Source organism: Colobus angolensis, unplaced genomic scaffold, assembly GCF_000951035.1.
Source record: "Colobus angolensis palliatus isolate OR3802 unplaced genomic scaffold, Cang.pa_1.0 Scaffold116, whole genome shotgun sequence".
NCBI lineage: Eukaryota > Metazoa > Chordata > Mammalia > Primates > Cercopithecidae > Colobus > Colobus angolensis.
The window spans coordinates 6,137,746-6,151,299 of NW_012112697.1; the positions used below are offsets into that span (position 1 = coordinate 6,137,746).

Sequence of the window (13,554 nt, forward strand, 5' to 3'; positions counted from 1 at the left end):
CGGCTCACTGCAACCTCTGCCTCCCAGGTTCAAGTGATTCTCCTGCCTCAGCCTCCTGAGTAGCTGGGACTATAGGCACCTGCCACCATTCTTGGTTGATTTTTCTTTTCTTTTTTTTTTTTGAGATGGAGTCTTGCTCTTGTTGCCCAGGCTGAAGTACAATGGCACAATCCCGGCTCACAACCTCCGCCTCTCGTGTTCAAGCAAATCTCCTGCCTCTGCTTCCCGAGTGGCTGGAATTACAGGTATGTGCTACCACGCCCAGCTAATTTTGTACTTTCAGTGGAGACAGAGTTTCTCCATGTTGGTCAGGCTAGTCTCAAACTCTTGACTTCAGGTGATCGCCTGCCTTGGCTTCCCAAAAGGCTGGGATTACAGGGCATGAGCCACCGCACCTGGCCTGATTTTTATATTTTTAGTAGAGATGGGGTTTCACCATGTTGGCCAGGCTGGTCTCAAACTCCTGACCTCAGGTGATCCTCCTGCCTTGGCCTCCCAAAGTGCTGGGATTACAGGCGTGAGCCACCACACCCGGCCCTTACTGACAGTTTCAAAAGCAGATGAGTCTAGTGATTCCAATCAGCTCTGGACACCGCAGGATCTGTGTCCCCGCTTCACTGGCCTATTGCTGTTTTACAAGCCAGGGGCAGTAGCACTGCTATCACCAAAACCCTTGGTCTCTAAACATGTCAGTTTGATGATCCTCCCACACCTGTGCCAGGGCTCATCTCAAACAGCTTCCTGGTGGGTTTCATGCCCCTCCTCCTGTATTGGATGCCAGGCTTCATTCTTCACAAGGACTGGCACACAGAGTAGAAAACCAATACATGTAGTATCTTTACACTGTCAACACTGAGACTTGAGTCAGATCTCAGGACTTGTCAAAAAGAAGGCTGCTACTTGATTCCACAGGAGCAAGGTTATATATAACCAAATAAAATATGAAAAGCAAATGCTTGACATTCACATAGGTTCGGGGTCAAACCAGACTCACAACTTGAAAGTGTGCACATGTGCGCACCTGCACATACACACATACACAGGAGTTGAGAAACATAGCCCATAGCAAAGACAAAAACATTAACTTTCTTTGGACAGTTTTATGAGTGAGCTTTTTTGTAATGGCTTTTGCTATGAGCTCCTGAAATATGAACAGGGCTCTCTACAAGGCCTTTTCTAGCTAAGAAGTCCAATAATTTCCAAAGATGGGCACTTTCTTTTTTTTTTTTTTTTGAGACGGAGTCTTGCTCTGTCGCCCAGGATGGAGTGCATTGGCCGGATCTCAGCTCACTGCAAGCTCCGCCTCCTGGGTTCGCGCCATTCTCCTGCCTCAGCCTCCGGAGTAGCTGGGACTACAGGCGCCCGCCACCTCGCCTGGCTAGTTTTTTGTATTTTTTAGTAGAGACGGGGTTTCACCGTGTTAGCCAGGATGGTTTCAATCTCCTGACCTCATGATCCGCCTGCCTCGGCCTCCTGAAGTGTTGAGATTACAGGTGTGAGCCACTGCGCCTGGCCCTTTTTTTTTTTTTGAGACAAGAGTCTTGCTCTGTCGCCCAGGCTGGGGTGCAGCGGCACGATCTCAACTCACTGCAACCTCTGTCTCCCGGGTTCAAGCAATTCTCCTGCCTCAGCCTCCTGAGTAGCTGGGATTACAGGTGTGCACCACCACACCTGGCTAATTTTTTGTATTTTCAGTAGAGACAGGGTTTTGCCATGTTAGCCAGGCTGGTCGTGAACTCCTGACCTCAGGTGATCTCCCCTCATTGGCCTCCCAAAGTGCTGGGATTACAGGAGTGAGCCACCATGGCCAGCTGGAAGTACTTTTATCTTTCTGGCAAGTCTTGGGTTTACCATACAGAATAAGGAGAAGGGAAGAACAAATTTACACAGAGAGCTATAATGAAAGAACACCCTTGTTCAACAGAGAAATATGGAATAACGCTTTAGAGTGTCACACTAACGCCAAGTTGAATTCAGTGTTATAGAGAACAGGAACGCAGAACATGGAGAGCCTAGAAGATGACCTTCAATTCACCAGATCATTCACAGCTGAAGGGAGAGAAAGTAAACAACTTTTCTCCAATGGAAAATTCTCTGAGCAGCTCTGCGTGTAACCAGTTTTGCACGCAAATCCCACCTCATCTGAGCAGTGCAGCTGGAGCTGAGGATCCAGGCGGTAGTCCAGGGCCGACTCCTGGATAATGATTCGGATCTGGTCTTCGCAGTCTGAAGACAGGCGCTGCATGTGACAAAGGGAGGATACATGGGCTGATCAGAAAACGAAGCTTTTGCAGGACGTGAAAAAAAAACAAAAAAACAAAAAGAACAAGAAAAAACAAAACGCCTGCTTTTGATCTGGCCCCTTGGCCCCCCAGGTTCGGGAAGATATGAAAACGGTCTTGGGAAAACGGGAGCAAGCTAGGGATTTCAAAAGAGAAAATTCCCAGAGGCTCCATAAATACACCTTTGTGGAGAGCCCAGGCCCGTTTACCTGGTCAGCATATCTCAGCTTGAGGCAAGAGATGACTTGTCCTTCTAATTCTGAATCATCCTTGGCCTTAGTCAGGATACCGTGACAGAATTTAGGAATGTCAGCTTTACAGGCTTTTCTTAGCATGGGGTTTAAGCGGTAATCTACAGCAGAAAGCAGTGAGCATGTGACAAAACATTCCACCTGATTCACACATTTTAAGATATCCACCTTCCTAAAGGGAGCATATTATATCAAGGATCATGACTACAACCATGGATTTGTCTATTCAATAAACATTTACTGAGCTCTCACTACCCGGTTTTTAATCAGCAATATGACTTAGTTAACGAGTACTTCTGGAGGTCCTCAGGAATCTTTCTACTCTGCAGGGTTTTGTGGGGACTCCAATACTCTTAAGGAGTCCTCAGAAAAATCAAGGGGACATCAGCAACCTTCCCCATAACATATACTTTTGAGAACACTGAGAAAGAAATACAATATCCAACTCACTGTGACCATTAAGTTACGAGGTCTTCCAACCCAGAGCTGAAATGTCTCTGTTCCAAACCAGATTACCCGTACGTTCTCCTGGCACACTCATGAAGTTTTATTGAATTTCTAGATTTTTCTTTCCAAGGAATGCCGGCCCTGATTCCTTCTAAACGTTCTTCAAGGGCAGTTTTCTGGTTCTTGTGGCCTCCTCTCTCCCCTGACTCTCCCTCCTTTTTTCTGGATGCTCCTCAAAGGTGGAAGTCCTCCTGCTTACAGACTCCTCCCTTAAAATCCCCAGGCAACAAAGCCCTGGGAGTTTGACTGGATCACTCTGTGGCCACTGAACTCCAGATGCTTCACAGGGCCGGGAGGGCCAAGCCGAGATCTTACCTGTGTTCTGGGTGATCTGGCGCTTCGTTATCATCTGTTTGCACTTGGGATCCATCAGTTCACTGTTTTTATTTTGCTTCAGGCACTGTAACATGGTTTTAGAATCTGCTTCTGGACAGAACCTCTGCAAAGAAACGGTTTTATACAAACAGCTATCCAAATGTGGCGATTAACTCCATCTGTGACCACTTTCTTTTTTTCTTTTTTCTGGAGACAGAGTCTTGCAGTGTTACCCAGGCTGGAGTGCAGTGGCACAATCTCGGCTTACTATAACCTCTGCCTCCCGAGTTCAAGTGATTCTCCTGCCTCAGCCTCCCAAGTCAGCCTCCCGAGCAGCGGGGATGACACGCATGCATCACCACACTCAGGTCATTTTTGTATTTTTTTTTTTTTTTTTTTTTTAGTAGAGACGAGGTTTCACCATGTTGGCCAGGCTGGTCTTGAACTCCTGATATCAGGTGATCCGCCTGTCTCGGCCTCCCAAAGTGCTGGGATTACAGGCTTGAGCCACCGCGCCCGGCCAAGATGGGCACTTTCTTAAAGCCATTATAGAACTACTTTTTTCTGAGACAGAATCTCACTCTGTCACCCAGGCTGGAGTGCAGTGGCCGGATCTCAGCTCACTGCAAGCTCCACCTCCCGGGTTTACGCCATTCTCCTGCCTCAGCCTCCCAAGCAGCTGGGACTACAGGCGCCCGCCACCTCGCCCGGCTAGTTTTTTGTATTTTTTAGTAGAGACGGGGTTTCACCGTGTTCGCCAGGATGGTCTCGATCTCCTGACCTCGTGATCCGCCCGTCTCGGCCTCCCAAAGTGCTGGGATTACAGGCTTGAGCCACCGCGCCCGGCTTTTTTTTTTTTTTTTTAAGGCTAAGTCAAGTGAAGCAATGGGAGTGTAGAAGAACAAATAAATCTGTAAGTAACTGTGATCAATTAGTTGTAAATAGCACTGCACTTGGACCAGCCTGTGATCACCCTTAACATCTATACGAAAGCTGATGAAAGCAGCAGCCTGAAGGCATCACGTGGTACAAGAGGAGCAGCTAGGCCTGAATATGCACCCCACCCCAACTTCCCCTTTCTTACTTATTCTCTACTATTTCTCACATTTCTTTCTACTGCCTCACTGGTTCTTACACAGGATTGGTTCCCTATCTAGTGGGTGATGTAAAGTTAGATGGCATCTCAGGAACTTACTTATTGTTTAAGCATGAATGTAACACTGTACCAGGTGGCTGTGCAGCCCTCAAGCCCTATCTACCCAACTCCAGTGGGAAAACCTAGGAATTCTCCACTAACCAATGTGAACAAGGATGTGGGGTAAGGACCCATTTGGTTCATCTTAACTAAAGGGCTACAACCCTACCAAGCAGTAAAGGGCTAGGTTCCTGTACTGTACACTTACTGATGTCCTTTAAGTCAGGGATCAGTTTTGGACTAGTAATAAACTCCATCTCTGTTCTGCTAATCCATGTCTTCAAGTGTCACAGTGTCTGATAAACTCTGGTTGAGACACTTGAGCACTGAGCTTCTCTTCCTAGTTCTGTTTCTAGTTCTCTAAAGTGTGTGATTACAATCTGCTGACATCTTGTTATGGAGACATGGATTGCTCACTGACTTTTAGAAAATTTTCCAAAGCTCTTTCAGATCAGAGCCTGACATTTCCATTTCTACATATGACTCAATTTCATCAGGCCAATTAAAAAGACTTACACTGTAACTTTCAAAATTCTCTCTGGAATTTATTTGATAGTGTAAAAAGCAGCATTTTATTTTAAAGGAAAGCTGAAATAAAGGAGCTAGAACCTTTAAGTTTTTTAAAAAAACATTTTTTTCTTTTTTGAGACAGAGTCTTGTTCTGTCACTCAGGCTGGAGTGCAGTGGTGTGATCTGGCTCACTATAGCCTCCGTCTCCTGGGTTCGAGTGATTCTCCTGCCTCAGCCTCCTGAGTAGCTGGGACTACAGGCATGAGCCACCACACCCGGCTAATTTTTGTATTTTTAGTAGAGATGGGATTTCACCATGTTGGCCAGGCTGGTCTCGAACTCCTGACCTCAGGTGATCCGCCTGCCTTGGCCTCTGAAAGTGCTGGGATTACAGGTGTGAACCACCATGCCCAGCCAACCTTGAGTTTAGTGTACGTGTGGCGAGATCAAGGAACGGACATCTAGGTACTTAGGTCAGCCCTGCTGCAGGGAACATCTGCTGGAGGAGAGAATGAAGCAAAACAACCCGTAGAACAGAAAAATCTTCTGAAAGTGGCAGATGGATGATCAGGACACTAGATAGTGACTTTCTCAGTATAGCTACCATGAACTGTCCTCAAAACCAATCATTTATTTATTGCACATCCATTTACTTGTGCTTCAGGTCACAGTAAGGTCAGTTATCCCAGTTCTGTGGTTTCCAAACTTAAGCCTGCATCAGAATCCCCTGGGGAGGCTGTTAAGACGGGCTTCGTGCTCTAATCCCAGAGTTTCTGATTCAGCAGATCTGGAGGGGGGCCCAGGAACCCACAGTCTCCCAGGGGGTGCTGCTGCTGCTCGTCTAGGGACCACGCTTTGAGAAAGCTGAGCCTGAGGAAGTTGCTGCCATTGTTTGTGCTTTGTTGTTTTGCTGTTCACCCGTGCCCGGCCTTTGGTGTCAGCCCCTCACCTTTATCATCTGCTTGCAGACCCTCATGAGGGTGTAGTCTAGCTCTGGGTCCATCATCTCTGTCTCCTGCAGCTTAAATACTTTCTGGTGGCAGCGGGTGCTTAGCTGCTTCTTGTTTTCTTTCAGACATTCAATAATCTATGGCAAAAGAGTTACAGTCAAGTTAAGAGATGTCAGGGACTGCTCATCCATGTGTTTTAATTAAGTATTCAGTTCCAGTGTGCCTCCCATTTCTCTATCCATTTCTCATTCCCAGGCAATAGGAATCAAGATTTCCTCACCAAAGATAAGGATTTACAACCTTACAGCTGACAGCAAATCCAACTAGATAAAAACTCAGGATGACCGGCAGGCTGTGCTGGAGTCTAATGGAAAAGAAACACTCAGGATTTCTGGTTTCTTCTGCCTTCCAGAGCTGCTCCTTGTCGAGATTCCCTCCAGAGCACACAATAGGCTCTCTGCATTTTCCCGGAGCCAACAGCTCCAACTAGACAGTGGGCACAAACCAGGAGGTTCAATTCAATCCACTATTTACCACCTGAGAAAGACTACTGGATGCTAGATATGAATCAGACCCAATTCTCAGCCTGATAAAATCACAGTTGCACATGGCAAACTTACGTAAACAAGTAACTATGATTAAAAAAAGATGAGCTATCACTCAAAATACAAAAGCATAAAATGTCATGAGATGAATTTTAAGACAGTGAATTAAGTATATCCTGAAATCTTCCCTTCCGTAAACCTTTAGATATCATGAAAAGAAGGAAAGCAGATGGGAAGGTGCAGCAGCTGGGGCTATAGTAGGAAGCCGTAAGACTTCTGGGAAATCCTCAAGGCATGGCCAATAATCACTAACTAGTTGAGGAACACTAATATCGTAAGAAAGATGATAAATAAAATGAACTAAGGAGTCAAAAACTGACGGAAAGGGGTAATAGAGCAATCAAAACAGAATTTTAAAATATATTAAAAATCCTCAGAACAACACAGAAGGCAAGAGTAAATAAGAATCAATAACAGGTAGTTATGAAAAGAAGCAATGAGAAAGCTAGGAAATAAAAAGCAAAACTTGATTGGTGGTCTCTCTAGAGTAGAATGGACAGAGCTGAAGAATAAATTATATGCTGGGAAAGAGAACTGAGGAATTATCTAAAATGCAGTACAAAGAAATGAAAAGTACCAAAGAAAAAGTTAAAGAGACATGGAAGATGGACTCAGATGCTCCAATTGTCTAACAGGAGTTCCAGAAGGAAGGAAAGGGAAAGCAATATGTGAAAGAGCAATGATTGAGAATGTCCCAGAACTGAAGGAAGACATAGATTGTGAGACTGAAAGAGCCAACCGGAAACACACACAAAACAAAAACCATACCTAATCATATCACACTGAAATTACCGACCATTACAGATAAAGACTCTACAACCTATCAGAAATAGATTAACCACAAAGCAACGAGACTTAGACTGACATCAGACTTTGCACCAGCAACAGTATGATACAAGAGGATGATGAAGTAATTATCTCAAAGGATGAAGCCCCATAGCAATGCCCTTAACTAGAAGAGGTAGCCGAGTAGTAAGGAGAATATTTTTTTAAAAATCACTTGTTTGTACTTCACTCCTGGCAATTCTGGATAGGGTCCTGTTTCTGTGTATTTAAAAAAAAAAGTATCCTAGGTGATTCTGATGTGACGTCTAGTTAACAACTGCTGTGCAATGGGAACACAGTGAAGAAACAGTTAATTTTGGAGGTGCAGAGCACTGAGAATGCTACAGAGGAGGAGGCATCTGAAGGATCATTAGGAGTTTACCAGGCAGACAAGGTAGGGAAGGATGAGGTAACCTGAAAGAGGGAAGAAAATGAATTAGCGAGGAGTGCAGGTGAAGAACTCAGGGAAACGCAGCCTGATGTAGCTTAAGGAGGGATGATTAGGTTGGAAGGGATGAGATGGGTTCTGTCTCACCAGCAAAAAATTAATGACTAAAATGTTACTTTCTTATGGGCACCAGCTTTTGAGAAAAGATTCAATGTTACCTTCGCATTACTTTTACAATTAAAAAAGAAAAGCAAAAAGTTACCTGAGCATTGCCATACTGCACAGTGGAACAGTAGTTTTTGATGTCACTCTTGCAGGCTTCATATAGGTCTGGCTCCAGGCGGATGTCCTCTGTCTACATGAGGGAGCCAGCATGGAAAGGTGAGTTTGATTTAGGCTGGAGATGTCAAATGTTCTATAGACTTATTTGTTGATTGCATCTTGTTTAGTGACTCTGGCTTCTACACAGCAAAGTGGCCTTGCAGCAAGAGAATCAGGCTTTACTTTCAATTCTGTCACCAACTAGCTATATGGCCTTGGACCTTCTTTGCAAAATAGAATGCCAAGTCTACTCTGAAACACCTGATCTAGTCCTTCACAGGACTGCTGAGATGTGAAAATCACTTTGGAAAGTCAAAACCATCAATAAATGTAGAGTTCTACTTTTATTATTACTTTAATGAAAGAGCTAGGCTCAAAGTTAGGGAACCAAATCTTTCAGCTTGAAATAAGTCTCTCTCTCTTTTTTTTTGAGAATCTTGCTCTGTCACCCAGGCTGGAGTATAGTGGCGCCATCTCGGCTCACTGCAACCTCCATCTCCCGGGTTTAAGAGATTCTCCTGCCTCAGTCTCCCAAGTAGCTGGGATTACAGGTATGTGCCACCATAGATGGCTAAGTTTTGTATTTTCAGTAGAGATGGGGTTTCGTCATATTGGCCAGGCTGGTCTTGAACTCCTAACCTCAAGTGATTCGATGACATTGGCCTCCCAAAGTGCTGGGATTACGGGCATGAGCCACCTCACTGGCCTGTCTCTTTTAGTACAGGCAGGGGTTCATCACATTGGCCAGGCTGATTTTCAACTGCTGACCTCAAGCGATCCACCTGCCTCGGCCTCCCAAAGTGCTTGGATTACCTGCATAAGCCACCGCGCCCAGCCCGAGGACATTACTGATCCAGTTATTGGATCACATGCTTAGTTACAGACTGTCTTACAGCTGGACTTCCAGTTATATGTGGGAAGAAAGGTTTTATCATTCAAAATCAAAAGAATGACACAGGAAGCTAATGGTCGTACGGTAAAACTTTTGCACAGGAATTCAAGTCTTAACCATCACAGTAGTGGATAAAATGCCTCCCCTTTGCCCTAGCCTCTCCCCAGCTTTCCAAGCCCTGACCCACTGTGGTTTCTGGGAGCAGAGGCTGGGAGGCATTACCATCTCCAGCTCCTCCACGCGGAGCTGCCTGCGGCACTTCAGGGACACCCTGTGCTCCTTGGCTTCCTGCAGAGTGTCGTTGCGCACGGTCGTGCTCAGGCAGATCACCACGTCCACCCTGCAGGTGAAAAGAGAAGCTTGAAGCTGGCTGGAGCCTCACGAGGGCAGATGGCCTGAGAGCCAGGCTGCGAGGGGTGGTGGTCATACATTAAAAATTCAAGATGCCCTTCTGGGGAATGTCTTTCCTGTAAGGCTTACAGTTTTTTTTTTTTTCCAGGGTGCTAAAAGCTGCAATTTGACTTGGGGTGTCATGAAAGGCAGGCAGCAGCGTGAAGACTGACTACATTCCTGACGGAAGGGGAAGCCAGACAGGGCACATGTGTGCAAGGACAGTTCAACATGTGTGTTAAAAACATGTGACCACAGACGAATGCTGCTCTTAACTCTAGGACTGTACCTTTGATCTACTGTGAAACTCACTCCTGAAAGGTAGAGAAACCTGAGCAAACTGGGAATTTGGTTTATATGAGGGCAAGTGTTCTAGAAATGTCCCATTCCAAGAGCAACATGGAAGAATTTGGGCAACCACGCTGAAAAAGCTTATCAGTTTCCTCATTGACTTAGTTCTTAAATGAACAAAGATTCTATTTTTTCACTAAATATCTAACCCAATACAAAAACTGCTCCACCTTAGACGAGATGACATAACGGGATGATGCAGGGAAGAAGTCAGTTCGCCTCTTTCACTCACACTGCACCCTGCTTCTCTAAGTACACAATCTAGCCCTACTTCATCAGTTAGATGGCTTAACTGGAAAAGTTAAAAATTAAAAATGCTCCTTTAGCCAATGGAACCTCCAGGTGAGAACTACCATCGCCAGATGCTCTGTGCAGACAGTCCGAGTGTTTGTCATGCTATCAAAGGAGAGATGCAGGAGGCCTCCAGGGCTGACCCCACCAGGCAGCAGCAGGGCTGCCTGACATCTCGCATACTCATCCTGGAGCTAAGAGGGACTTCGGGAAGGTGGAATGAAACAACTACAAGCTACATACTTCTTTTTTATGTTTGGGCAAAGCTTCAACACGTCCTCCTTGCAGGCCATTTTAAACTTGTAAGAAAACCGAAAATCCTTCATCTGCACCTGAAAGGTGAAGAGAAAGAAAGTCAGAAGTTTGGTGGCAACTTGTGGTCAGTAGTGGTAGGGGGCACTTTTTCGTACAGCTCTCACAAGACCCTGCATGGCTTGCCCCACACCTGAGACATCACGACCTGCTCATCTCTCCAGTACTCCCCCGACAACAGGCCTGCCTGCCTCCCTCCCTCCCTCCCTCCTTCCTTCCATCTATCCTAAATAAAAATAGGACGTACATTTGGAAAAAAAAAAAAAATTTTTTTTTTTTTTTTTTTGAAACAGAGCCTCTCTCTTGTCATCCAGGGTGGAGTGCAGTCATGCGATCTCAGCTCACTGCAACCTCTGCTTCCCGGGTTCAAGCGATTCTCCTGCCTCAGCCTCCTGAGTAGCTGGGATTACAGGCACCCACCATCATGCCTGGCTAATTTTGTATTTTTTGTAGTGACAGGGTTTCACCATGTTGGCCAGGCTGGTCTCGACTTCCTGACCTCAGGTGATCAGCCTGCCTCAGCCTCCCAAAGTGCTGAAATTACAGGCAGGAGCCAACCACGCCTGGCTGGAAAAAATGATTTTTTTGTTGTTACTGTTGAGATGGAAGCTTGCTCTGTTGCCCAGGTTGGACTGCAGTGATCTCAGCTCACTACAACCTCCGCCTCCCAGGTTCAAGCAATTCTCCTGCCTCAGCCTTTCAAACAGCTGGGATTACAGGTGCGTGCCACCATGCCTGGCTAATTTTGTATTTTCAGTAGAGATGGAGTTTCACCATGTTGCCCAGATTGGTCTCGAACTCCTGGCCTCAGTGATACACCCACCTCAGCCTCCCAAAGTGCTGGGATTACAGGCATGAGCCACCGTGCCTGGCTGGAAAAAAATTTTTAACAGAAAAATTTTTATCAGAGGTGCTCTGATGTTCCAAAAAAGGAAGGGATTCAGTCACCATCCAGGCAGCTATGATGGGAAATCGGCAGCCAGGTGTCACTGACCAGCTGGAAGTGGGTGACTCCGATGGCACACTTCTCATTCATGTCCTTCTGGTGTTTGTTCTGTATCAGACACTCCATTAGGTCCCCAGAGTCTATCTGGTTATCTGCCACATCCTGGGAAAGACAGCATGCATTTACACTTCATTGGTAACAATTAATGAACAAAACTTGTAGCCCAGTCTGAAATAAATGCAAGCAGGGTTGATTCTAGAAGCCCTCACAAAAAAAAGACACACCATAAATCGTAATCAAAATAAGTGTGAGGAATCACAACAGTATACATTCAGTGGCATAAAACTGACACAGCACTGTGTTCCGAATGAGACAAGAATATATGCTTTTTTTTCACTTTCCTAAAAGCAGCTGGCTTTTGGGATAATATCTAACATAGCCGCCCAACTATCAGATCCTAAAGGTTCCTGGGTATGTTTCACTCCTACAATTTAAGTAGTTCAGTAAATAAATATGAAATAATCAAAATTCACTCAATATTGAGGAACTAGGAGACAGTTGGAAGGAGGAGCCACTATTACTGCTAACAATTCCTGGGCTGATGCTAACAATTCCTAGGCTGATGTACTGGAATCAACTCTGCCACACTAATGGGGGCTTCCGTGTTCCATCTCTTCTTAAAAAGGGCAACTCAGTAACTGCTGCTAGCCACAAACCTGCTTTTACCCACAAAAATTAATCAAACACAGGTTCCAGGATGGTGGCACCTCTCTCTTGATCTTGTTTACTTTTTCTTTTTTCTTTCAGACAGGGTCTCACTCTGTTGCCCAGACTGGAGTGCAGTGGCACAATCACGGCTCACTGTAGCCTTGACCTCCTGAGCTCAAGTGATCCTCCCACCTCTGCTCCCTGGGTAACTGGAACTACAGGTGTGCACCACCACGCCCAGTTAATTTTTTCTATTTTTTGTAGAGACAGAGTTTTGCCAAGTTGCCCAGGCCGGTCTTGAAATCCTGGGCTCAAGTGATCTGCCCTCCTTGGCTTCAAAGTGCTGGGATTACAGGTATTGGCCACCACACCTGGCCTGTTTACATTTTTAATTTTAACTTGTCAAAGCTGGCTAACACTCAAGAGTAATACATGCTGAAGACAGAGATGAGTCCGAGATACTCAGGGCAGAGTCCCTGTGAATTTGTTTCTGTTTTTAACCCTTGCCCCTCCAGACATAACTTACGTGGCAAAAGTTCTGAATTATGGGCTCACAGGCTCTCATCAGCAAAGCTTCTATTTGAATATCCTGTAGAAGATTAAATATATTAATGCTTCTGCTTTAGAAAGACCTGGGGTGGAGGAGGAGCAGTTTCTCTTTCTGAATCAGTAATATCTGATGGGCAAATAATCTAATATATACTTTTGGAAACGATTCTAGTATTTGAAGTAGATAGCCCCAGAATAAATATGGAACTCCTCCTCTGTTATACTTTGAAAGGCAAATTTTTAGAGGCATATTCCCTTTCGGCCTGAACAAATGAGAAGGCAGAATTAAGAAAAGTGAGGTAAAAACCCACGTGGCAATAACATTAGAGTATGCAAAGCCTTTGGAGATTTTCCCAAAATGCTAAGCAGTTCAAAATGAGAACAAGGGTAACTGATATCCATCTTCAGTTTATAAGCTCATAAGCCAGAGCACTGCCCTCAAAGCAGATGCCAAACTACTGTTTCTGGGGAACACATACTAATAATGCCTTTAAACAGAGAAACCCGTGCAACACTAGCTCCTGAAAAAACACCTTCCTTTAAAGAGCTATACACTCAGACTGCTCTCATAAGTCCATGATGACAATAAGAATGTTTGAGAGGAGATGACAAAATGAGAGAAGGCAATGAACTTCTGAAAACTAGAAAGCAAAAAAGAACTGGTTGAGAAATGTAATTTTATGTAATGCCAATTTTGACAATTCAAATAGAGTACTAAAAGGTTTAAGACAAAATGATAGTTCCCCACTTCTCTGATTTCTGGCCCCACAAAATAACTTTAACATTTTTAGCTGCCCTCCTCTGTATTTCTAAATAACATCCCAGTGCTTTATGAGGGTTCCTAATCCCCCCCCACTTTTTTTTTTTTTGAGACGGAGTCTCGCACTATCGCCCAGGCTGGAGTGCAGTGGCCGGATCTCAGCTCACTGCAAGCTCCGCCTCCCGGGTTTACGCCATTCTCCTGCC

The 13,554-nt window shown here is 45.1% G+C and overlaps 1 protein-coding gene across 1 annotated transcript in view; it reads right to left on the reverse strand.

Annotated features, from left to right (window-relative positions):
- GLG1 (golgi glycoprotein 1) overlaps positions 1–13,554 on the reverse strand; it is a 171,649-nt gene that overhangs the window by 9,066 nt on the left and 149,029 nt on the right. The window contains exons 14-22 of the mRNA XM_011962462.1: positions 12,566–12,628; positions 11,380–11,493; positions 10,317–10,405; positions 9,264–9,381; positions 8,091–8,183; positions 6,010–6,147; positions 3,356–3,479; positions 2,492–2,634; positions 2,138–2,239 (exon numbers count right to left, since the gene is read on the reverse strand). Coding sequence (XP_011817852.1) covers positions 2,138–2,239; positions 2,492–2,634; positions 3,356–3,479; positions 6,010–6,147; positions 8,091–8,183; positions 9,264–9,381; positions 10,317–10,405; positions 11,380–11,493; positions 12,566–12,628 — 984 coding nt within the window. The remainder of the gene's footprint in view (positions 1–2,137; positions 2,240–2,491; positions 2,635–3,355; positions 3,480–6,009; positions 6,148–8,090; positions 8,184–9,263; positions 9,382–10,316; positions 10,406–11,379; positions 11,494–12,565; positions 12,629–13,554) is intronic.